General features: G+C 38.8%; 4 protein-coding genes across 11 annotated transcripts; 3 read left to right on the top strand and 1 right to left on the bottom strand.

Annotated features, from left to right (window-relative positions):
- The first annotated feature begins 8318 nt into the window (after positions 1-8318).
- On the top strand, positions 8319-13505 carry LOC133796558 (cysteine synthase). The gene is made up of 10 exons (XM_062234125.1): positions 8319-8625; positions 9133-9242; positions 9474-9531; positions 10127-10390; positions 11257-11394; positions 11593-11644; positions 11793-11872; positions 12106-12165; positions 12414-12494; positions 13138-13505. The coding sequence occupies exons 1-10, from the start codon at positions 8401-8403 to the stop codon at positions 13228-13230; spliced, it is 1161 nt and encodes a 386-aa protein (XP_062090109.1). The 5' UTR covers positions 8319-8400; the 3' UTR covers positions 13231-13505.
- Positions 13506-14047: 542 nt separating this feature from the next.
- Positions 14048-18297, top strand: LOC133796559 (short-chain dehydrogenase/reductase 2b). 8 transcript variants are annotated; one of them, XM_062234128.1, is made up of 5 exons: positions 14048-14199; positions 14729-14938; positions 15017-15302; positions 17466-17651; positions 17774-18297. In XM_062234128.1, exons 2-5 carry the CDS (start codon positions 14847-14849, stop codon positions 18176-18178), a joined length of 969 nt encoding a protein of 322 aa, XP_062090112.1. In that variant the 5' UTR covers positions 14048-14199; positions 14729-14846; the 3' UTR covers positions 18179-18297. The 8 variants fall into 8 exon arrangements, with proteins under 8 accessions (XP_062090112.1, XP_062090111.1, XP_062090115.1 ...); XM_062234127.1 differs by having other exon boundaries at positions 14184-14199; positions 14316-14938; XM_062234131.1 differs by lacking the exon at positions 14048-14199 and adding an exon at positions 14217-14393.
- A 1177-nt stretch (positions 18298-19474) lies between these two features.
- LOC133796560 (uncharacterized) lies at positions 19475-21309 on the bottom strand. The gene is made up of 3 exons (XM_062234135.1): positions 20967-21309; positions 20662-20799; positions 19475-19948 (listed from the first exon to the last, which is right to left on the bottom strand). Exons 1-3 carry the CDS (start codon positions 21093-21095, stop codon positions 19766-19768), a joined length of 450 nt encoding a protein of 149 aa, XP_062090119.1. The 5' UTR covers positions 21096-21309; the 3' UTR covers positions 19475-19765.
- A 7-nt stretch (positions 21310-21316) lies between these two features.
- Positions 21317-22722, top strand: LOC133796557 (shewanella-like protein phosphatase 2). Its single transcript, XM_062234124.1, has one exon. It carries the CDS (start codon positions 21388-21390, stop codon positions 22579-22581), a length of 1194 nt encoding a protein of 397 aa, XP_062090108.1. The 5' UTR covers positions 21317-21387; the 3' UTR covers positions 22582-22722.
- The last annotated feature ends 1561 nt before the right edge of the window (positions 22723-24283 follow it).

The raw sequence follows: 24283 nt of genomic DNA, 5'->3' as shown, positions 1-24283 counted from the left end.
GCTCAGGCTATATTTCCAGTCCCACTAAATACATGTCATGACCGATCAACCTTTAAGGCAGGTTTTGCAAAAACCTGAAGCATTGGGACGCCTGTTAAAGTGGGCTATCGAACTCAGTCAGTTCGAAATTTTGTACACCCCCCGAACTGCCATAAAGAGTCAGGCCCTGGCCGATTTTGTGGCAGAATGCATAGGATTCAGGGAGGATCCTGTGGAGGAGTCACCCCAGGTCACCTCGCCCCAGGTGTCATGGAAGGTCTTCGCGGATGGCTCATCTAATGAGAACGGGTCCGGGGCTGGAATCATTTTGATATCCCCTGAAGGGCATAAATTCCACTCGGCGTTGAGAATCGGATATAAGGCCTCCAACAACGAGGCCGAATACGAAGCTTTGCTAGCCGGACTAAGGGTAGCCCAAGAGCTGAAGGCCAGTTCCGTTCAGTGCTTCAGCAATTCCCAGCTCGTGGTAAACCAGGTGCTAGGTGAATATCAAGCACGAGGAGCCAGGATGGCTGCTTACCTGGCCAAGGTAAAAGTCGAGTTGTCCGCATTTGAATGAGGCTCAATCGAGCAGATACCTCGAGAGCAGAACGCTAACGCAGATGCCCTCGCCAAGCTCGCTACCTCCGGGGAGACGGAAACGCTGGGGTTAGTACCGGTGGAATTCCTGGAAAAACCAAGTATAGAAGAGGTCGGGGCAGAGGTCGAGATGATTGACACCAGACCGACCTGGATGACTCCCATCCTCGAGTACCTCACCGAAGGAAAGTTACCCGAGGGACGTAATGACGCACGACGGGTACTATACCAGGCCCCAAGGTATACGGTGATAGATGGGATGTTGTACCGACGTGGGCATTCCCTACCCCTCTTGCGATGTGTTCTGCCAGGCGAGGCGAAGGCCATCTTGCAGGAAGTGCACGAGGGTTTTTGCGGGGATCACACTGGGGGGCAAAGCTTGGCCCTAAAAGTCTTAAGGCAAGGGTATTACTGGCCCACTCTATCAAAGGACTCGATCTTGTATGTCAAGAAATGCAACAAGTGCCAGCGATTCGCCACAGTTGCCCGAGCTCCCCCAGTCGAGCTGAAGATGATCTCCTCCCCATGGCCATTTGCAGTTTGGGGAATCGACTTGGTTGGCGCCCTCCCTACTGGAAAGGGCGGGGTCCGCTACGCCGTGGTGGCTATCGACTACTTCACAAAGTGGGCTGAGGTAGAGCCTTTGGCAACGATCACCTCCAAGAAAGTCCTCGAATTCGTAGTCAAGAGCATTATCTGCCGGTTCGGGCTGCCGAAGAAAATCGTATCCGATAATGAGACTCAGTTCGACAGCGATCTCTTCACCGAATTTTGTGAAAGGTACGACATCATGAAAAGTTTATCCTTCGTGGCCTATCCTCAGGCGAACGGTTAGGTCGAGGCTGTCAATAAGACGCTAAAGGCGAGCCTTAAGAAGAGGTTGGACGAAGCCAAAGGGTTCTGGCCAGAACAGCTCCCTCAGGTACTGTGGGCATACCGGACCTCGCATCGAACCTCTACGGGGCATACTCCTTTCTCCCTGGCTTTTGGGAGCGAGGCGGTCCTTCATGTTGAGTTAAAGGTATATTCTCATAGAGTCTAGGCATATGACCAGGATCGCAATCATGAACTACTTTGCTCATCCCTCGACCTGATTGATGAAAGGTGAGAAGAGTCACAGCTCCAGCTCGCACATTACTAGCAAAAAATTACGCGTTATTTCAACTCAAGGGTCCGAAAACGCGCTTTTAGCATTGGCGACCTGGTCCTCAGGAGAGTCTTCTTAGCCAGCAAGGATCCCAAAGATGGAGTACTGGGACCGAACTGGGAAGGGCCTTTTCAAATAGTCGAGGTCATAAAGGAAGGAACCTACAAGTTAGCCCGGCTTAATGGAGAAGCGGTCCCACGAGCTTGGAACGCCATCCACTTGAAGAAGTATTATCAATGACACCCTTGTGAGGCTTACTCAGAAAGGCCATTTCTTATGTATTAAGCAATGAGAATTAAATCTTCTTTCATTATTGTGTATATTTGCAAATGTAATCTCAAGTAACCACGATAGACCCTTTCCTAATTACTTGGGGGGCATATGGTACCTGGCTAATATAACCAGGTCGCCTTAAAGACTTAGAAGTTGATTCAAATCGATTGGTCGATGTTTTTCTTAAAAAACATGACATATTGATGAAGGATTAACACAAACTAAGTCCTATCCTGGATATAACCAGGTCCTAAAACTTAGAAGTTGATTTAAATTGATTAATCAGTGTTTTTCTTAAAAAGCACAAGACATTAGTCAAAGAATTAACACGAACTAAGTTTTCAAAATAATGTCCTGGACATAACCAGGTCCTAAAACTTAGAAGTTGATTCAAATTGATTAATCAGTGTTTTTCTTAAAAAGCACAAGACATTAGTCAAAGAATTAACGCGAACTAAGTTTTCAAAATAACGTCCTGGACATAACCAGGTCCTAAAACTTAGAAGTTGATTCAAATTGATTAATCAGTGTTTTTCTTAAAAAGCACAAGATATTAGTCAAAGAATTAACGCGAACTAAGTTTTTAAAGCAAGGTCTGAGATTCAACCAGGATTTGTCTTAAAAATTGGATCAAGATTGGTTAATATGTTTTTCCCAGAAAAATATAAGAGTATCAATCATGGCACCACGGAAAATAAAAGCAAACTAAGGTGCATAGAATCAAAAATTGGCTAAAACCAAATGTCTCGAGGTGAAAAAACCTCATACAAAGTTACAAAAACAAAATATATATGTAAAAAGAAAAAATGAAAGGCCCTAGGCTCCACCGGGCTGCTCCGTGGAGGTCGCTATCTCGCCCTCCTGCTCGGCCACTGTGGAGGCCTCCCCAGTCTCAGAAGGCGCCTCTTGTTGAAGGCGAGCTTTGAACCTTTCCCGGAAGTCCTACCAGTCCGCTCCTTAAAAGGAGAAGTCGCTGTCCGAGTTGAAGACCCAACAATGGTAGAGCATGTCCTCCATGGCGGAGCTGGAAGCTGCCTTCTCCGCTGCCAAGGCAGCTTTGGCCTCCTCGGCTCCAGTCTTCGCAGAGTCCAACTCGGCCACCGCGGCAGCAAGGGCGGCCTTGGTAGCCTCGACCTCTTGAAGCTTAGGACGGGCTGCGTCCAGCTCAGCCTGCGCGGCTGCCAAGGCATCCTTGGCCTCTTTTTCCTGCTGTTGGGCCGCCTACAGGGCAGCAAAGGTCGTTTGATGGGCGGCCAAAACTGCCTGGTGCTCGCCCCTCATGTCCTCGAGCTGAGCCTTAGACCTGGATATGCTTCGGTGAAGAGTCAGAGTGCCCTACAAAACAAAGAGGCAACTGCCTTAGAAAAAAAAAAGAGACAAGGCAAAGCATGGTAACCAAAGTATAAAAGAGCAAAGCCAGCTTACCGTTAGAGCCATTCCCAGTGAAGACTCCATTACGCTCTCCGGGCTCCTTGTCTCGATTGCCCGCAAGTCCCTTTCAGTGGCCCTGTAGTAGTGGTCGACGGTGTAGGTCGCCGTCTCGTACACCGTCCCCCGAAAGACATCAGAAATTTTCTCCAAGGCCTGGGGGTCCACCAGAATGCGCACCTCGGTGGCGGCAGCTGCCAAAGCCCCGGGCTCCATCTCCATATCCCGAACGAAGGTGGGAGCTCGTGGAGGGGGCAGGGGCATCTTCTCTTCTCCATTGCTGCAGGAGGTGGAGGTACCTTGGCCAGGGCAGCTGGGGTCTGGTCTTTCCCCATTGCAGGGGACTTGGTTGATGTCCCAGCGGCCTTCTTTGCCACCCGGAGCTTCTTCACCATGGGCCCGGAGGTCTCGGCGGAGGAGTTCCCTCCGGTGAACCTAGCTCGCAAATCCTTGTTCCCGGGCTGAGAAATCTCTTATGGCAAAACAAAGGCAACATTAGTATACAAGTTAGCATTTATGCAAGAACAACAAGGATAAAGAGAAAACAGAATTCAAAAACATATATCATAAGGGATCCTACCCCCCGAGCTAGAAGAGGAATCTATGGTCACGACCATCGGCCCCGGAGCTTCTGCGGGGGAATCTAAGACAATGACTTCGCGGGCTGGCACGGGTTCTGGGTCCGAGACTGGCTCAGGACTAGACTCTTCTACGTACTGCCTAAGACCCGGAGCTACGATACCCTCCCGGAGCGAGGGCCATGACCGAAGGTTGGTCCCATACTCCTCAAATAAGGCCGACCTAAAGGATAGGGTGTTGTCTACGACTACGGTACCCCTAGGGCGGCTACTTTCGTAATCCAGCACAAGCCGGTCGACGCAATGGAGCAGGGTTATGTCAAGGTTTGGGTCACTTTGATGGCGTTGGACGGGATGGTTGGGATTGAACCTAGCTAGCCGGGGGTCTGCGGTGGCCCTATCTAAGCCCCTAAATAGATATGGGTTACCTTGGCCGGAGGGGCCAGCTGCTGCCCCGGACTGGGCCCTCTCCATGTTAGCTTCTTGGGCGACCTCCCGCACCCTCTTCTGCCTCACGAGGGGCACCTCGTCCTCCTTCCTCGGCCTCCTCCTTGGGAATGGGCCTTATCTCGCGAGCAGGGGGAGGCCCCCGCGGTCTCCTTAGGTTCAAAGTCTGGCCCGGGGAGATCAGTTTGCATGCCAGCATCGTCTCGTCTGTCACGAGCTGGCGATAGTCCTTTTCACTGGGGGGAGACCCGCCAGCGTCTCATACTGACTCCCGAGGATCACAGACTTGTCTGTCCTCGCGAAAATGGCTGCAGAATTATTCTAAGTCAGAAATGGATAAAGGGAGGGCTAATCAATACTTAACTTACGAGCTAAGGGTAAAAGGTACTTACGAGGACGATTGAAGTAGTGCAGTTCGCAGTTGCGAAACCCCTTGGACATAAAGAACTGGTCTTTGAAGTCGTTGGGGTGGCTAGGCAGCTCAATGACCGCAGCCGTGTTTGGGAAACGGGTCAGGTAGTAGAACCCATCGCCTCGCCCTCGCTGCTCCGGGCTCGCCTTGAGGCAGAAAAAATATAAGATATCTGCCGGAGTGCGGACCTCCTACTCCTGTTTCAAGAACAGATATCTCAACCCCGCCAACAAACGGTAGGAGTTGGGGGGAAGCTGGAAAGGAGCCAACTTCACATAGTTGAGGAAGTCGGCGAAATATTGGTCCAGCGGGAGGAAGGCCCTAGCCTTGAAGTGCTCGTCACTCCAAGCCGCATATTCCTCGTCGAGCGGCGCGCAACTCCGCTCACCTTCTAGGGGAGGTCGGGCGATCAGGGCGCCCCTCCCCAGCTCGATGTTGTGGGAGAGGAATATTTTATTCATTCTCCCCTGGTCGGTGATCTTCGAGACGATCCTCTCGGCCTCGAAAAAAGCATCGGGCGCCACCTCTAGCTCCCGCTCCACGGCCGGCCCAAAGACGGGGATTGGGGAGTCTGTCATCACCTCCTTTCCTTTGGACTATTGGGAGGACGAGTTGCCTGCGGTCTTCTTGGGAGCGTTCTTCTTGGGTCCCATCTGGTCGCCTAGCGAACAAAAGAAGAAATTTCAGAAAGGACAACCTAAGCATAAGAAAGAATCTGGAGTGTTTCCTTTGCACGGGCTGAGGTAAGCTCAACCCGTGGAGAGTGAGACCACGTGGTTCTATGAACACGCGCCTGTGCTCCCAACAGATCCCCGATTACTCGGAATTCGTGTGTCAGGAGGGTCAGGATAAAAGTTTGCCTTGGAAGGAAAGTTTCAGTAGGCAAGAGGTGCAAAATCGCCTGTGAAGCGTGTCCCCTAAGCTACCCGGTTTTGCACCCAAAATGCTGAATATTTTGAACAAGCATACCCAAAAATCTACCCAGAAGGTTTCCCCAGAAACTGCACCCTATGAGCCATGCTCCTAAATGGTTTTCTTCTACAAGCGACACCCTAATCTAAAAGCCTACACCCTTCATACCCACAAAAAACCAACAAAACCTTGCATGCAGCTACAGGAACTATTTACCTAAGCTATAGTGAAAAAAAAAATTAAAGCGTGCACAGTTAGAAAACTTACGAAGTATTTTGCTGTGGGAGAGATGGAGGGATCGTCTGGGTTGGGGCCTTGATGGAGTGACTGGTTCCAAAACCTCAAAGGAACCCTTGCGCCTGATCTTCTGGAATGCTGGGAACGGTAACCGGGAGAAAAAGATGGTTTTTTTAGGATGAGAAGAGAGAAGAAGAAGGGAAATTCAGAAAATTTTCAAATAAATGGGTGGCCCATGCGTAAGGTGGCCACCCCTTTTATATATGTGAAAGGTCATGAGAGGAGAGCCGTTGGATCGCCCTGATGTGGGATCCGAGGCTCTCCACTCGAAAGGCGAAACGACGGCTGAGTATAGACTAGGCCATTTAATGCGGTTCTAGGAAGACGTACCGTCACCAACCACGATGTTCCACGTATTCGGCGCCTGTGTAAAATGTGGAATATGGAGAGTCCATGGAGAAGCCTAAAAGCCCCTACTGTGGCCCTAAACGACGTCGTGTACCATGAGCAGGGGCTTGGGGGGCAAATGTACGCCCTGATTTTCCACGGGCTATTAGCGAGCTGAGATATGGCCTAATTATATCAGCCACGTGGATACCACATGACCGGAGCTGCTGTCGTCAGGTCCTACCTCTTTAGCTCGAGGTAACCAAAGGTTCGCCAAGATTATTTAAGGCCCGAGACAGGAAGATAAAGACCGCAGGTCAGAAAGGCGTCCAGCTCGGGGCACAAGCTGGAGGTGGAAGCCGTGACCCCTTATAAAGTCAACCACGCAATGTAAACGTGCATATATCAGACATCACGTGTTTGATACATCCGTGAATTCTCGGACACGCAGCATGAACGTGCGTATTCAGGCACCCACGACTGGGTTGGGCCGTGCGGCCCATTATCCCCCTTACCTGTTGATTAGACCACACTTCATTTGTCAGGTTTTAGGAATTAATCATGAATGTCACAGAAGTGACATGATGGGTAAGAGGGTCACGGGATGACCCTCCTTACCAACTCCCAGGTGCCCTCTCCTATAAATATGGAGACCCTGAGAGTTGCAAATGGTTGGATTCTATTGTGTAAGGAAATACCCTGTAAAGAATACCAGACACATAGCAATAATATTGGCTGGTGGAGTAGAAGGATTTTAACCTTTGAACCACCTAAAAACGTAGTTGTGTCATCAGTCCATTTTAAGATCATTTATCTATTTCGGTTCATTATTAAGCACTGATCTCTTTCTCTTATTTTCTTAATTACCTGTTGGCGAAGAACCGCGTCAACAGTGTGCATGCTCTTCGGATGGATAAACAACTTGTTTGGTTAGATGACATCCTCTCCTTTCTTAGGAATGTTTAGTTTCTAGGTTGTACGACTTTTTGATTATTTTCAATAAAGTTATTATTGCCAAAAAAAAAATATTATAATTATTTTAATATATATGTAATTGGATTGGATCAGTTATTAATTGTATTTTGACAATATCATCTGCCATCGATCTGTTTTAATTAAAATCTAATTATTTAAATTTAATATATATTTTTTCTAATTGGATTGGTTGAGTTTAATATTTTGTAATTCTTTCCTTTTTATGTTCATGAGTAATTGTGCATATTAAAAAGAAAAAGATGAGTGTTATGGTCAATCTACTATTTTAATCACTTAATCAATCTCCACATCCCAAAACAAATGTTGGAGTATTCTTTTCCAATTTTTTCAAAACGTCGTTGTAGTTGCAATATTTTTTTTTTATAAATTTTTGAAATTTTTTGAATAATTTACAGTGTTGAAATCATAGTTCATGATATTTATTAATATTCTGGTTTAACATGTGTATTCGAAAAAATACAAATATGTTTTTGATATTGTAAATTATCTAGAATTTTTTAAAAATTTATTAGATATGTATTGTAACTACAATGAATAACACCATTAAAAAAATTATAAAAAATACTCTAATATATGTTTTGGGAGAAAGGGATTGAATAAGAATGAAAATAGGGGGAGGATGTTAGCAACGAAAGAATGTATAGACTAACAAAGAGCGAATAGTCATAATAACTAGTCAAAGCTAGTCATTACAAGATTGATTGGTAACACTGGTTCATTGAACATGGACCAAAGTTTTGATTTTTATGTTATCTCAAATACTAATTTGTGCATAATAATAAGCTTAAAATGTCAACGGTAGCAGATGTAATCGTTTCCGCCAGATGGCAGAAAGTGATTGCTTAAGCAATTCCAGAAGTCACAGGACTAAGAAAACGAACTGCACCCATAAGAACCGTACCCACAGGACTAGCCCAGGCCATAATAATCTTAACTTTAACACTCTCCTCTTCTATACTATCTCTGTTTTTTCTCCCTAAAAAAAAAAACCAGAAAAACGAAAAATGGGTTCAGCTTCTCTAATCAATCCATCAACGGCGTGTTTGGGAAGCACCAAATCCGAGCTCTGTGCAGTCACTTCGTTCGTTCCGAAACAGGGATTTGCGGCTCTGAGGTTTACCAACAGGCCCAGAAAGCTTTTCCCCGGTTCCTCCATTGTCTGCAAAGCCGTTTCCCTGAAACCACAAACTGAGCTTGAGGGTCTTAACATTGCCGAAGATGTTACTCAGGTCATACCTTCTACTCTGACCTACCTCTTCTTTCATTATCCTGAGAAAAAAAGCAAAACTTTATGGATTTGTAGAGATTATGGATAGGCAATTTGATAAATTAGTATTTAAAAAAAAAAAATCAAAATGAAAAGGAGTAGTCTTTCGTGTAGTGTTCGTTTTGACTATTTGTGATTTTTATTGGGGTGGGGGGTGTTTCGAGCGAACCATGGTATGGTCAACACTTTTCACGACAGTTGTACGATTATTATATCATCTAACTGTCACCGAGCAGTTCTTACCATTTTTTGTACTGCGCTTTTCAAGGAAGAAATGAAAAGAACAGAAAAGAGAGTTATTTCCATTCTATTATAGTTTCGAACTGTTCATTGTTTCGATTGTTTCATCCTGCAAAACTTAAAATTTAACATTGAAAGAACCACAATCGAAGTTGCAAGGGTGCAAGTATTATTACTCTCGCTCCTGCACAACTCTGGTGGTGTTAATGAGCTTCTTTTGGTAATGCAGCTTATTGGGAAAACTCCCATGGTTTACCTGAATAATATTGTGAAGGGATCTGTTGCAAACATTGCTGCCAAACTTGAGATTATGGAGCCATGTTGCAGTGTCAAGGACAGGTGAGGAAACTATGGATGTCATGTCAGTCACAATTTTTTTTTGTACTGCAGGAAACTTTTGGTGTTTAAATATATATATATATATATTTATATGAGAACCAAATATATGATTTTCCAAGCTAAGGATATGGATGTTCTGAACTCATTTATGTTATGTAGACATGTGTCCGGAATCTGAAACCTATTATCTTGTTTGAATCTCATAAACTTGTTTTTATATGTTGTCTGCAGAATAGGTAACAGTATGATTACTGATGCTGAGCAAAAAGGACTTATAACGCCTGGGAAGGTAATTGATGGTGTATATAGCTCATATATGGAAATTGCAAGTGTCTAATATGCTAATAAATTAGGCAGATCTGCCGCTTGAGTGTTTTAGGGTTTAGGCAGATATGCAGTTGGACACATTGGCTCAATATTTATGGGGGAATGGTATCTCTTGACCAATGCATGTTATTAATGTCATGCTGCCTTGCACTACAGTGTTCTAAATGTGACATGACCCTGTTATTTCGAATGCTAGTGCCTGAACAGTTTGCATAAAAACTTGGCATTATTTTGCTTGCAACAGATTAGAACACTTTGTAGAATGTGCTTGCTTACAAATGAATCTTATCCCAAGCTTTTAGGTTGATTGACTTAGGGTTTGATCTAGTTATTTTTATTTACAGTTGAGGAGAATTATGTAAACTTAACTGTCTTTTCCTCCCTTGTTTTTGTAATGCTCTTCTTCTCTTTAAATGGATAGGAAAAAGAATGGATGACTGATGTGAACTCTCAATATGCAAAGATTTTTTGTTTTTGTTCTTCATTTTGTGAAAATTGCTTTTGCTAGTAGTGTCTGCAATGATTTAACTTAGTTCCTTCATTTCTCCAATTTATAGAGTATTCTAGTGGAACCCACAAGTGGAAACACTGGTATCGGTCTTGCATTTATTGCTGCCTCGAAAGGATATAAACTCATATTAACGATGCCTGCATCAATGAGTATGGAAAGAAGAGTTCTTTTGAAAGCATTTGGGGCTGAGCTTATTCTGACTGATTCAGCTAAGGGCATGAAAGGGGCAGTTCAGAAAGCTGAAGAAATAGTGAATAGCACACCCAACGCATATATGCTTCAACAATTTGACAATCCTGCCAATCCCAAGGTTTGTGGTCTCTTATGTTGGTTTATGTCACTACATTATTGTCTTGTAACGATATTGCTGTATATGCATTTTATACTTCGTGTATAATTGATTGGAGTTACAATATTTACCAATGTCAAATTTCAAAAATCAATATCTATGCCTTCTGCACAAAAGGTTTACAGTTAGTTTGTCTTTTTTGCTATTCATCTACTACATTGAAAAATAAATTACCTATGTATGTTGTTAAAGAGATCATGGAAATCATAAACTGTGAAAATAATCTTGAACCTGGATCCTAGGAAAGAGATGACACCCCCTTTGGTTTATCCTTATGACATGTTTGTTGCCACTTGGGACGAAGGTTAATAATCCACCTCTCCCAAAATAATCCCATTTGTGTGGGATAATTTTATCCCAACCAAAAGTGTGAGATTATTTATCCCACACTCAAAAAGTGGTGGGATCACTTTTTACTAGTTCCAATACTAGTGGGTCGTGCCACAGTTGTACATTCTAATATTAGTGGACCCCACCTATATTATTTTTCTATTCTTTTCTAAATTAAAATAATTGAAAAATGAATTAAAATATCAATATTTTAATAATTTAAACTTTAAAATTAATATAATATTTAGTTAGCATTAAATTATCCCGATACCAATCCAATACTATAATCCTATCTAATCCTATGCACCAAACGAGCCACTAGTGTTAACATTACTCATCTTGGTTATGATCTTAATTTTCCACTCAACCTTCTCTGAGTTCCTCAATTAAAAAATTAATCCAGAAAATTGTTTGGTTATTTTTAGAGGATTTTGATGTTTTTCTTATAGTGATTATAGGCTTGCAGTGTGTCACTTCGACTTGTGCTTTGTATGCAGGTACACTATGAGACAACTGGTCCTGAGATTTGGGAAGACACAAGAGGAAAGGTGGACATATTTGTCGGTGGAATCGGAACTGGAGGAACCATTACCGGGGTTGGCAAGTTCCTCAAAGAGCAAAATCCAAATGTGAAGGTAATGCAAAATTACATCTTATTGGTTTTTTATTATGGGCACATCCACAAATGCTCTCCAGTTAAAAATTTGACTTAGAAACTTATCACCCCCTGCAAAACTATTTACAAAGAAAATTTAGAAAAGATTCATCTTTTTCAAGTCTTCTTTTTACTTCTCTTTCCATTGTTGTGACATCATATGACCATCATTTATCAGGTTATTGGTATAGAACCCACTGAAAGCAACATATTATCTGGGGGAAAACCTGGTAAGCATACACATTGACCTTTCAGAGAACTTATTTCAATAAAAAAATTAGTCTCCAATTTTATATAATAGCCATTCACTTGTCTTTAGTGTTTTGTTTAAAAAAACTTGTGTTTAGTTATTTATTTATCTGTTGCAATTAAATGCAGGTCCTCACAAGATTCAAGGAATTGGCGCTGGATTTATACCTAGGAATCTCGATCAAGATGTCATTGATGAAATAATAGAGGTTTGATTTTTTTCCCCCAATATATATGTATTCAGTTATTTGATTATATGTTTTCTCTTTATAGAATTCAGTCTATATTTTGAAAGCTACTATATATCATGGTTAAGCTGGCAAAGTCAGCTAATGGTAACTAGACCATTGTTAACTTTTTTACTATGAATCTGAAGTTCTTTCTGAGTGTATTGTTCTATCAAATCTCAATCCTCACAAATTTTGAATTTCGTCATTGACAGATATCCAGTGATGAAGCTGTTGAAACTGCCAAGCAATTAGCACTCCAAGAGGGCTTGTTGGTTTGTACTTTTTTTTTTATAATTTCAATAAAATTGATTTATCTTTTCCATAGTGTATAGAAGTCTGTTGCACAAACTTTAAAACACTGAAGTTCTAACCATTATTACTAGAGAAAAATAAGTGAATTCTATTTTTCCAACTACCTTTATGCTTCATTTATATATATATATATATATATTGTTTCTAATTCTCTAATTTGTATGAAGTAATAATTTTTTGTTTTTAATTGATCTTTAATCTGCACCAGGTTGGAATTTCTTCTGGAGCAGCAGCAGCTGCTGCAATCAAGGTTGGAAAGAGACCTGAAAATGCCGGGAAGCTAATAGCTGTATGTCATCTCTACTCATCATTCCTATTCAAATGAAGCCAAGCAAATATAATGCACTCTAAAATGTATTTGCATAAGTGGAGACCATTGTACTATTACTGATAGAAGAGGAATATCCGCTTTATAATTTCTACCTTACAAAAATTGAACAATTTATTTTTCTAAGTGGACATGCCTACCACATGAAGTGATTTTTGTACTGTCCCATGTGCACTAACCAAAGTCTAGCCTGTGAGACTTGACTGGCCAACCTGAAAAAGACCTACTTCTTTAATGTTTTTCTCACCCTTTTCCTTTTCCCCTTTTTTGGTTTGGTTTGGTTTGGTTTGGCATCTTTGGTTTGTTTTTCCCGCCATTATTCGTTCTAGAACACCCACAATACTATTTAGTATTTACATTGTTTATACACTACTGTAGAGTAGAGTAGAGGTTCTACATTTTGGTGGAGTCAATATTTGTTTAGTTTACATATGTTTAATTGGTGGTTTGATTTTCTGCCAGTAATTTTTTTTATTGTAGTAGACTGGATGATGGTTAGCATGTGTTTCATGTGAAGCAATATAAAAAAGAAACAGTAATATTAAATGCTTTTGTTTGATGTTAGAATTTGAATGATGATGATGATGATATGTTGCACTTGCAGGTGGTGTTTCCAAGTTTTGGCGAACGATATCTGTCCTCTGTTCTTTTCCAATCAATTCGAGAAGAATGTGAGAAGATGCAACCTGAGGCATGATGGTGATATGATGAGGAGCTTCATAAGTTATTATTCTCATTTTCCTTGTATATTTAATTTCTTAGCTTTTCTTAATATTTTTTTCTTCTTCCAATAATTGGAGATTGCGGTGACTAGAAGAGAGTTTTGGACTTTTACAGCATTTCATAATTTGAGTATGAAATGGTATTGAATTTTCAAAGACAGAAGTTTGTCATAGCTTAGCATATGGACTGTGAAAGAATAAAGCCAAATTCTTAATAATGACATTATTATTATTATTATTATTATTATTATTATTATTATTTCCACTGCCGTGAATGGCTGGTTGCTAAGCTCTTCTTGATCTTTTATTTTTATAAATATTTTACCCATCTGCTCAAATCCAAATTTGACTGCTCATTTTTTTCTCCTTTCTTATTTGGGTTCTGAAAAAAGAGGTAATAAATTAAATTGTATGTGGAGTGGTCCCTATGACTAGTAGATTTTTAGGAACCAAGAATCATTTTTTAGGTTGGATGGATCAATGCATTGCCTAGCATCCACAACTTATGTCTAATGCTTTTGATTCAATTACATTGTTTATACCCCACAACCACCACCACCCAAAATTATTTAAAATAAAAATAAAAATGGTAAACATGTCTAGTAATTTATCAACAATAATGGGTTCAAATGGAAGAAAAATAAAACAAGTGACAGACTTTTGATTTCAAGCAGACAGAAAATTTCCAAGATTGGCTTGCTACAAACAAGTTTAATAAATATTAATTGAATAAGAAAATGTGAGGCTGATGGCTCAGCAATAATGGGTTCACATGGTTATAAATATATATATTTTCGTTTTGCTATATATGTATATAGTATTTGAGAAGAGGATGGGATAGAGGTCCCCCCATCCCTCCCATAATCCTAGGCTAGACCTCTGGCCATAGGCAGCTAGCTAGTTATACATGATATGAATATGATATGAGTGGTCACATTTACATGGTATGAGTTAAACTAGAGTTTGCTTGGTTTGGTGCTATGATTTAATATAGTTTAATTTGATTATGCAATTATGTATACATGTATATATTATACATTTATAGAAACTCTTGTTGTAGAAAGGTAGCTAGGTAGCTTTTTAAGCATGACATACAGCCACAACAAGCCACTTCACTGTATGGAGTCCAAGCAAGCAGGCAGGCAAAGCAACTCCACTATAAGAACAACTCTGGTTTAATTTATTAATTTTACATTCACTCCATCTATGTATACTTTATTATTATTAACTTATATGTATGTATATATATAAATTTCTTATTTCTTAAAAATTTGAATAATGAAAGTGAACATAGTTGTTTATGTTCCCACAGTACCCATCCAGTGACTATTCTACTCTAATAAATTTCATGATATAAATTTTGTATTTTATTCTGAATCCCCCTCTTCCCAGTTCACACTTGCCTTGTATTATTATTAATAAATAATAATATTATTAAAGGGGTATTTGTTTTTATTGATGTTATAAATATAGAAAACCGGAGAGGGGTTCTTCAGATGGCAAAGCCCAATAAAAACGGTGCCATCTTCTTTCTCTTCTCTGATCTGGTCTGATCTGATCTCTTCCGCTCGAAACAAACAAAACCTTACAAATGGAATCCAAACAAGCTGAGATCATCTCTCTCCCTTCTTCTTCTTCTTCTGATCTAAAAAGTAGCCAATCTCCAACAACAACCTTAGCCAGGTAGGTATATATATAAAGTATTGGTAGTAGTAGTAGTAGTAATCAATCTTATTCTTGTTGTTCTAACATATGTAGTAGTAATAATAATAGTAGGTGGTGGTCTAGTGAGACGGTGGGGATAGTGACAGGAGGGAACAAGGGAATTGGGTATGCGATGGTGAAGAGGCTGGCGGAGATGGGAGTGAGTGTGGTGCTGACAGCGAGGGACGAAGAGAAAGGGAGAAAGGCCATAGAGCAGCTGAGAAGGGAGTTGGGAGAATCAATGGATAATGTTCACTGCCTCTGTTTGGATGTTTCAGACCCTTCTTCCATAGCTTCTTTTGTCTCCTCTTTCAAGCAACATTTTGGAGTCTTGGACATTCTTGTAAGTACACACAACAACAACAACAACAACAACATTATCTCTTAATTATTATTATTATTCATTATTTTCTCATAATAATCGTTTTCAATATATTTATTTCTCTGCAAAACGACCAAGTCATATATGTCAATTGACTTACACTTGCTATTTCTTATCTTATTACTATTATCATTAATTATCTTGTCACAATAACCTTGTATGTACATCTTTCTCTGCAAAACGAACAAGTCATTTATGTCAACTAAGTTAACAACTCTTTTCTTTACTTTTAACTTTTACAGCTCTTTATCTTTTTCACTCCACTTCACCGCACCGCACGGCACCCATATCCATATCATTTCGTTTTTTCTTCTACTTTATTCATATCTTGTCTTCTTCTTTTTGGAAATTTTATTATGTGGCTTTCTTACCTTTCTAATCCTCACCGCAAAAATTCCCTTTACTACATATGTGCTGTTTGTATTTCTCAATATTTACTTCAATATAATTGGGTAATAATTTACTTAAAATATTTCATAAATTATAGTAATTAATATCTAAAACTAATAATAATAATAATACATTTTGTTTAATATGACTATTATGAAAAATATAACTTTTGAAAACTCATCCTATATAAATTTATATATATAAAAACTCATCCATTAATTATAACCTAATTTTTTTTTTTAGGATGTTGACATTAAAGTTATAGTAGACATCAAATAATTATAAATAATTTAGCGTGCTAAAATTAAAATTCAAATAATCAGTTGTACGAGTATCTAGTTTTATCTAGGATTTTTTATATACATAGAAAATATATTATTTGAACTTTGATTTCGGCAGTGCAAATTATTCGGAATTACTCAAAAATTGGCAGGATGTTTACTATAACTATAATGTCCACTATTATATAAACAAAATTGTGTTATAATTTTTCCAAATGTTAAAAACAGAAAATGTACCTAGGGGCAAAAGTTATGCATGATTTTAGATGACTGATAAAATATTAGCATTATTGAGTGCTTAATTATTAATTACTAAAAAAACAGAGAATAATTAAGGTGATCAATGGATCTGGTATTAGAGAGCCATTTCTTATATTTGATATAGTCAACAGTAGCACCTCAAAATACCTCGTATAACTTTCATATCTAAACTTTAATCTTTTTGGGGGTGAGCTGGAATATCATAATATATAAATAGATATGTGATTTGCAGATCTTTGAATTTAATGCTTTGGAAGAATTAAATGACTTAATTACAAAAGTATCAAATGCATGTGATTAATAATTTTGTTTTTATTGTGTTTATAGGCATAGCTTAGTGTTACTATACCTTTTCTCACAAAAAGGAGTTCGAATTTGTTTTTTTTTTTAATTAGGGGCTTGGAAACATAAATGTACATGTATCTGAACTATTACATTTTTCAAATACTTGCAAGTAACAGATTCTCCAACGATCTGCCCAAAAGGGGAAATAAAATTAAAAATGATATACTACTTAACCTGTGGCTACTCATTAAGATTATTGTAAATATCGATGTTGACAAATGAATTTAAATCTCAGTTAGACCTCTCTCTCTCCATCCATAAATTTCAACTATGTTATACTTCTACCACTGCAGATAGATATTACTGATTCAACTTTTCATGACCAAATTATTGTAGGAAACTATTTTATTTAGCTATGTTGTAATAAATGATGATAGAGTTTCACATGATAACATATTTATAATAGTAAAATATGAATAATATAGGTTCATGCACGAGGGTGCATGCTTAAAGAATTGTCAAGTATGATTAGAATAATATATATATATATATTTATATAAATATTTAGTCTTCAAATACTCTAATAAGAATAGACGACATTCAGAAAAAAAATATTAATTATATATATATATACATAGTTCAAGTTGACATCACGTAAATTATTCATATTGCCTCCTCATTACTTTATTATATTTTAAGCAAAAAGAGAAGCTGTCCTGTCCCGATTATAATAATATATCATATGATTGAGCAATATATTGAGATCAAGTAATTCAACGCAAGCTTAGACAGAAACTATATCTCTTTACATATATATATATATGTATATGTTATGATCTGTCTCAGTTGATATATGTATATATTGATATAGTTATGTATGTATCTATGTGTATATTTATATATATAGGTAAACAACGCAGCAGTGTCTTTCAACGACATTGGAGAGAACTCAGTAGAACATGCAGAGACAGTGATTAAAACCAATTTCTACGGAGCCAAGTTACTGACAGAGGCCCTCTTCCCCTTGTTCCGTCTCTCTTCTCCCACCACTTTTCGTTTACTTAACATCTCCTCCAGACTTGGCTCTATTAACGTACGTAAACTAACATTATTATACGTGTATATATATATATATATGTGTGTGTGTGTGTGAATATAACTAAATTCAATATATGATATTAATATGATGGGCATGCATGCATTATGCATATGCAGAAGTTGAGAAACCCTGGTATAAGAAAGATATTGGAGAAGGAAGATGTGACGGAAGAGGAGGTGGAGGGAGTGGTGAGATGGTTTCTAGAAGACGTCAAGAGCGGAAGGTGGAGGAGCCGAGGGTGGCCGGAGCTGTGGACGGACTACGCGGTGTCAAAGCTGGCAATGAATGCTTACACCCGGATATTGGCCAAGCGGTACAAGGGGAAAGGGCTGAGCGCCAATTGCTTTTGTCCAGGCTACACTCAGACCTCCATGACTCGGGGCAAGGGCACCCACACTGCCGATGACGCCGCCCTAGTTGGCACCAAGCTTGCTTTGCTCCCCCCACCTGAGTTACCCACCGGCAAATTCTTTATTATAGGGGCTCATAACACTTCTGTCATCATTCATGCTAGATTGTAGCACCTATAACAATTCATTTTATATATATACCTATTGATTTTGGCCAAAATAACATTTTTGTTGGACACTTTCGATCAGTCTCTTTTGATAATTCTTAATATAATGACTTTTCAGAAGCATTCAACATCCTATCTGATACAATCAATAACAAAGATTATTTTGTTTCCGTTAAAAAAAAAACAAAAATTATTTTGCAAACTGACATTAATTATTAAAATGATACAAAACGTAAACGTAACTAATTATTAATATCAATAACAAACAAAATCTGCCCGAAATCCCTATCACCAAAATATAAAATAACACTCGGTGCTTCGAAACTTGACAATCACAACAAAATAACAAAACTAATTAAGCTAAATACTCGTAGAGATGGATTTATTAGGTGAAACTAACAAATATTATCTTCACATGGGTGACAACTGATCATAGCATATGATCGTATATAAATAGTACTATTTTTAATTGGCACATACGTGATCGGTGTTAAATTAATATTAAAGCACCGACCATCCAATTACTTCAAAGCTTGACTACTTGACATCTAACTTTGGAAAAGGTTCCCAAAAGATTAAGTAAACACAGCACAACACCACCACCATCAGCAATGAAATATATGTTATTATATTTTTAATCACATAGATAAGATAGATAGATACATAAAGCACAGTGCGCTAATGGCCGTAAAGTAGAGATGTCTACTAAAGTGTAGATTACTTCCTCATAAGATATAATACTAAATTTATATATTAACTATAAAAAATGGCAGAAAGAAGAGCTAGCTCTATGCTAGTACTGGTAGTGGTAATATACTAATCCAACAATTAACGCATGCGGCGTTGGTTGGGGTTGGTAATTTATGAAACCAGATTCTTCTTTTTTTCATTTGTAAATATATCTTTTCTTAGTTATGATCGTAAATGAACACACAGATGGCCCAACTCAACCAAAAAGCCCATTTCCGAAAAACCCAATCATATTCGGCCCCAACCCCTCTAAGTTAGAGTCAGTGGGTCCAATAATAAGATTATTTATAGTCATTAATGATTAGATTTATTCGTGTAATTTACCAGTTAACCAAGTACAAATCAAGCCACTACTTGAGTATATATGAGTTGTGCTTGGGTTTATTTGTTTGTACATGAAATGCTGTGTGGGAGGTAGAGATGAGCTAGTGAGAGCAAAAACAAGAAGAAAGAGTCAGTCATTACACCTATGTATACTCCTTTCTAATCTAATAACATAATAACACAAACATACGAGTGGATTATGTTTGGAGGAAGTAATTCATATTCATGGGGTGCAAAACAGAACCATCAAAAGAATTTATTAGAATGGCATTCAGTAAGATGAACTTAGACAAGTTCCTCACTTGTTACAAACAAGCAAGCATATTCTAATTCAAGTAAGTAGCTTTGGTTTGACATGAATTATTTTCAAATCCTCAGAGCTCACCTCAGAAAGGGGCACATAAAAGAATTTAAATTACCGGCTAAATCTTATGATCTATAGCAAAACCACTCACTCAATTCAGCCAAAAGAGAAAGAAAAAAAACAGGCTGTAGGTATTGTTCTACCTTTGGCTAATCACTTGTTGGCTGAAAATGAAGCTCTCAATTTGTCAGCAAGAAAGGGTAGGGTTTTGATGCTGTCCTGGGTCGACTGCTCCACACATGACTCCAAATCCTTCAGCGCATTGCTTTTCACTTGTTGTGACTTGGCTGTCTCAAACTTGTCTTGGCACACCATCAAAGCTCTGTTCAACCTCTCCTTTATTTTATCATGTACAAAAAACAAATGGACATCATTACTCACTAGGATCAACACTTGCAAAAATTGAAACATGAAAGAGTGGAACTTGTATTATATCTCATCACATGTGTTCTACAAACATTCATAATATCGGCAAGACCACCCACAGGCATAGGCCATAGCCATATATGATTATGTTATGTGTACTTAACTCGGACAATAATAGAGAAAGAAGCTTCATTTCATCAAATAGATGAATAAGTTCACTGGCTAAATGGTTATGTATTGCAGTATCCTCTCCCCTAAAACTAGAATCAGTTCAGAAACAATCTATCATTTTCATTTTCATTTGAAAAGAAAAAGATCTTACTTTATTTTATTAACAAACAGTAGGAATAATAGGAAGTCATTCGTAAAATAAAATTAGATTAAAAACAAAACAAAAAGCTGAAAAGCCAATTTTTAGTTTCAATTCCAATTTAAAATATAGATAAATATTAAAACTTGAAAGGGTGGAACTTGTATTGCACTACTACAAAACACCCCATAAATGAGCAAAACCACCCTGCATAAAAGGCATAGCCATAGTCATAGCCATAGCCATAGCCAGATTATTGTGTGCACTAATGTCGAACAATTACAATAGACGGAGACGCTTCATCAAAAAGAATAAAGCTAGTAATTTTCATTTAAAAAAGAAGAAGAAGAAGAAGAAGAAATGTTAGTCTTACTTGAAACCTAGCCATCTCATTCTCAACTCTCTGTTGAGCAGTAACGACAGGAACACTACAATACTCGACACAATTGCTTATCTCTTCTTGCTTTCTTCTTCTATCAAAGCACTCGTATGCACATTTGAAGTAGGCTTGCTGTATACAATTACATCAAATACTTTAAAATTTGAAGACAATCCCAGAGCCCAAAACACAATCTTCTTCCAAATACAAAACAGAATGGAACCAACAAAAACCACCATTATAACAATAAGTGTATAAATATATCATATATGAGGAGGTGAAAGGGGTGAGTGAGCCACCTGAAGGGTGAAATTGACATGGTCCTGAATGGGAGAGAGATGTGCCTGCGCTGCCAAATTGACCTCATTCAGCTTCTGCTTAATCTTCTCTGTGATTATTTGCTCTTCCGCTGCCGCTATATGATCCATCTTCTTCTTCTTTTTTCTTTTTCAGAGAGAGAGACTCTTGTTAGATTATTAGGGTTTAAAGGAAGAAGGGTTTTTGCTTTTGCCTTCTTTTTGGAAAAAAATAAATAAAAAACGTGTCTTTCTTTCTAGTTTTAATGTATGTACACGCGCTATATGCTCGCGTGGGCTAAATAGAGCATCATCAAAGACAGTCAAAAACGCGCAAAAAAGAAAGATAGCCACCCCTCCGAAAACTGGCTTAGTTGTCTCTTTAAGACCATTCAAGTTCAACACTTAGAATTATTATGCAACAATGGAGGTCCACAAGGGAGACGACTCGCTCTGCAAACAAATCCCAGCTATGCTCTCCTCTTTCGTTGACACATTCGTTGACTTCTCCGTCAGTGGTCTCTTCCTCTTACCGGACCCCAACCCTCATTCCCATTCGACTCCTCTGCAGACCCGATATCCCGCCGCTGACCGACTCATCGCCGTCGGAGACGTCCATGGTGACTTCGAGAAGACCAGGCAATCACTGAGGCTGGCGGGTCTGGTCGACGAGTCCGATAAATGGATCGGAGGGTCAACCATGGTGGTTCAGATCGGTGACGTCCTCGACCGCGGCGACAACGAGATTAAAATTCTTTACTACATCGAGAAGCTGAAGCGAGAAGCCGCCAGGTCCGGCGGTACCATAATCTCCATGAACGGTAACCACGAGATTATGAACGTGGAGGGAGATTTCCGATTCGTGACCAAAAAGGGTGTGAAGGAGTTCGAAAACTGGGCCGAATGGTACCGAGTTGGGAACCAAATGAAAACCCTTTGCGAGAATTTGGAAAACCCAGAAGACCCATTTGAGGGAATCCCAATGGGTTTCAGAAAAGTCAGAAAAGAATACTGCGATGGGTTTAGAGCAAGAATCGCCGCGCTGAGGCCATCGGGTCCGATATCGGCTCGTTTCCTATCACAGAACGTGACAGTGGTGGTCGTTGGGGAGTCTGTATTCGTCCACGGCGGGCTTTTGCCGGAGCACGTCGCGAAGCCGGGTCTGGAGGAGATGAACGAGGAGGTGAGGAATTGGATCAATGGGTGGAAAGGGAAAGAGGCTCCATCGCCGTCGTACTGTCGAAGTAGGGATGCGGTGGTTTGGCTGAGGAGATTCTCGCACGAGGCGGCGGAGATGTGCGACTGTTCGACGCTGGAACATGTTCTGGCGACGATTCCGGGGGCGAAAAGGATGATCATGGGGCACACGATCCAACAGACGGGGATTAATGGCGCCTGCGAGGGTCGGGCAATTCGTATTGATGTGGGTATGTCTAAGGGGTGCATTAATGGGCAGCCTGAAGTTCTGGAGATCATCCATGGCAACTCTGAGCCCAGAATTTTAGGTGGGAATTCGGGTGAGTATAAATCTGTTGTGGCGAACCAAAGGAGACGAGGACTGGGGTTGGTGCTACCGGATCAGCATGGACCGAATCGTCAAGTCCGTGTCAAGGCTTAGGAATTACATAAAACTAAGATGTTTGATTCAGTGGCAGTCGTCATTATTGTCTAATCATTCAAAAAAAATTACAGTAACTCAGATTATTATGAGAACACAAATAAGATTAAGATGGTTGATTTTGCTTCTTTCATTACAAAACTGATTTTTGTTACTATCAACATTGACAAACTGGCAAAATCCATCCAACTACTCACATTATTTTTGTTGTATAATGAAAAATTAATGTGACCATATATATATATATATATACAGTCTTTCTTATATTTATCTACCAAACACCATTTTTGCCAAATGCCAAGCCTCGTGCTTGTCTTATGGAATGTTTTGTGACTACTAATACTCTACTATTAGAAAGAGGAAGAAAACCATTAATTCATCAACAATTCATTTCATAATAAATAGAATAAAACATCCACATTCACTTTCTTTATCATTTTATTTCACTGTCACCATTTTCAACTCCGTGATTAATGATAAAATAATAATCTTTACTCTACATTAGAATAGTTCGAGTGTTTGAGTTATCATTGAAAATGATGGATATGCATAATAATGTTGTAAAGGAGGAAGCATTAAACTTCGAGTTCTCAACATGTCTCTCCCTACTACTACATATTTTGTTTTTTTTCCTTCTCTTTATTCTATTTATGTTGTATATTTATAGTTATACATATATAGATCAATACTTGTACTATACATTCTATTCGTTATAACATAATGTGGCTCTTCTATTTTGAGTTAACTAATATTCCTACGACAACGAATATCACTCCAACTTTAAATGTCCAATCTTTAAGCTTCATTTTTCTGGAATTCTAAGGTTTAATTATCTACTGTTGTTAACATGATCATCCAAGTTCATTATGATCTCATAGGTTGGTATTTTTGTAATAGAAAATCGTACTTTTGTAAAATGAAAATAAACTCAAATAACCGTGAAAAGATGATAAAAAACATTATAAAAAAGGCTTTTTTTTTTTAAATTTTTAAAGGAGGAATTTACATGAAATATGGGAAAATTCATTAAAATTTGATATACATGGCTTTTTTTTTTTTTGTGTATTTTTTATGGTTTTTTTTGTTGTTTTCCTTTTTTATGGGTTTTGTTTTCCCATATTTATCAAAATATTGCTTTTATATCCCATATTTTTTTGTATACGTTTTTTTTTTCTATAGGGGTATTTTTATGAGTAAATTTTTGTCTTTTTATTTTTATTATTATTTTTATTATTTTGGTAAACATTTTTGTAAGAAAATTTTAATTCAGTAGTGGTTTATTATGCATTTATGTGTATTTTTGTGAGGGCTTTTTAGTCATTTTATGTGTTTTTTTTATTATTTTATTTTTGAATTTTTTTTTGTAAGGAAATCAATTCCCAGTATGCATGCAGGTACTTGAGTACCCAGCCTCTATCACGTTTTTATCTTCTTCACGTTTTCTGAATTTTATTAGTATATTTTATTAAGTATCACGTTTTCTTCAGTGGTGATTTGTGTTCTTAGTTTTCGTTCTTGTGTTAGGGTTTATTTGAGTTCTTTGTTGTCGATTTTCTGCCCTCTGTGCGTGTGTTTCGTCTCGGTGAGTACCTAGTTTCAGGTATGTCTTTTTCCGTTTGCTTCAGTATCACGTTTTTTATATATCGTTTGGTTCAAATTTTTTCTTTCTTTCAGCATTTGGTTTTTTGTGTTGATTTCTTCT

Source organism: Humulus lupulus, chromosome 8 (assembly GCF_963169125.1).
Source record: "Humulus lupulus chromosome 8, drHumLupu1.1, whole genome shotgun sequence".
Lineage (NCBI taxonomy): Eukaryota > Viridiplantae > Streptophyta > Magnoliopsida > Rosales > Cannabaceae > Humulus > Humulus lupulus.
This window is presented reverse-complemented; position numbering and strand designations above follow the sequence as displayed.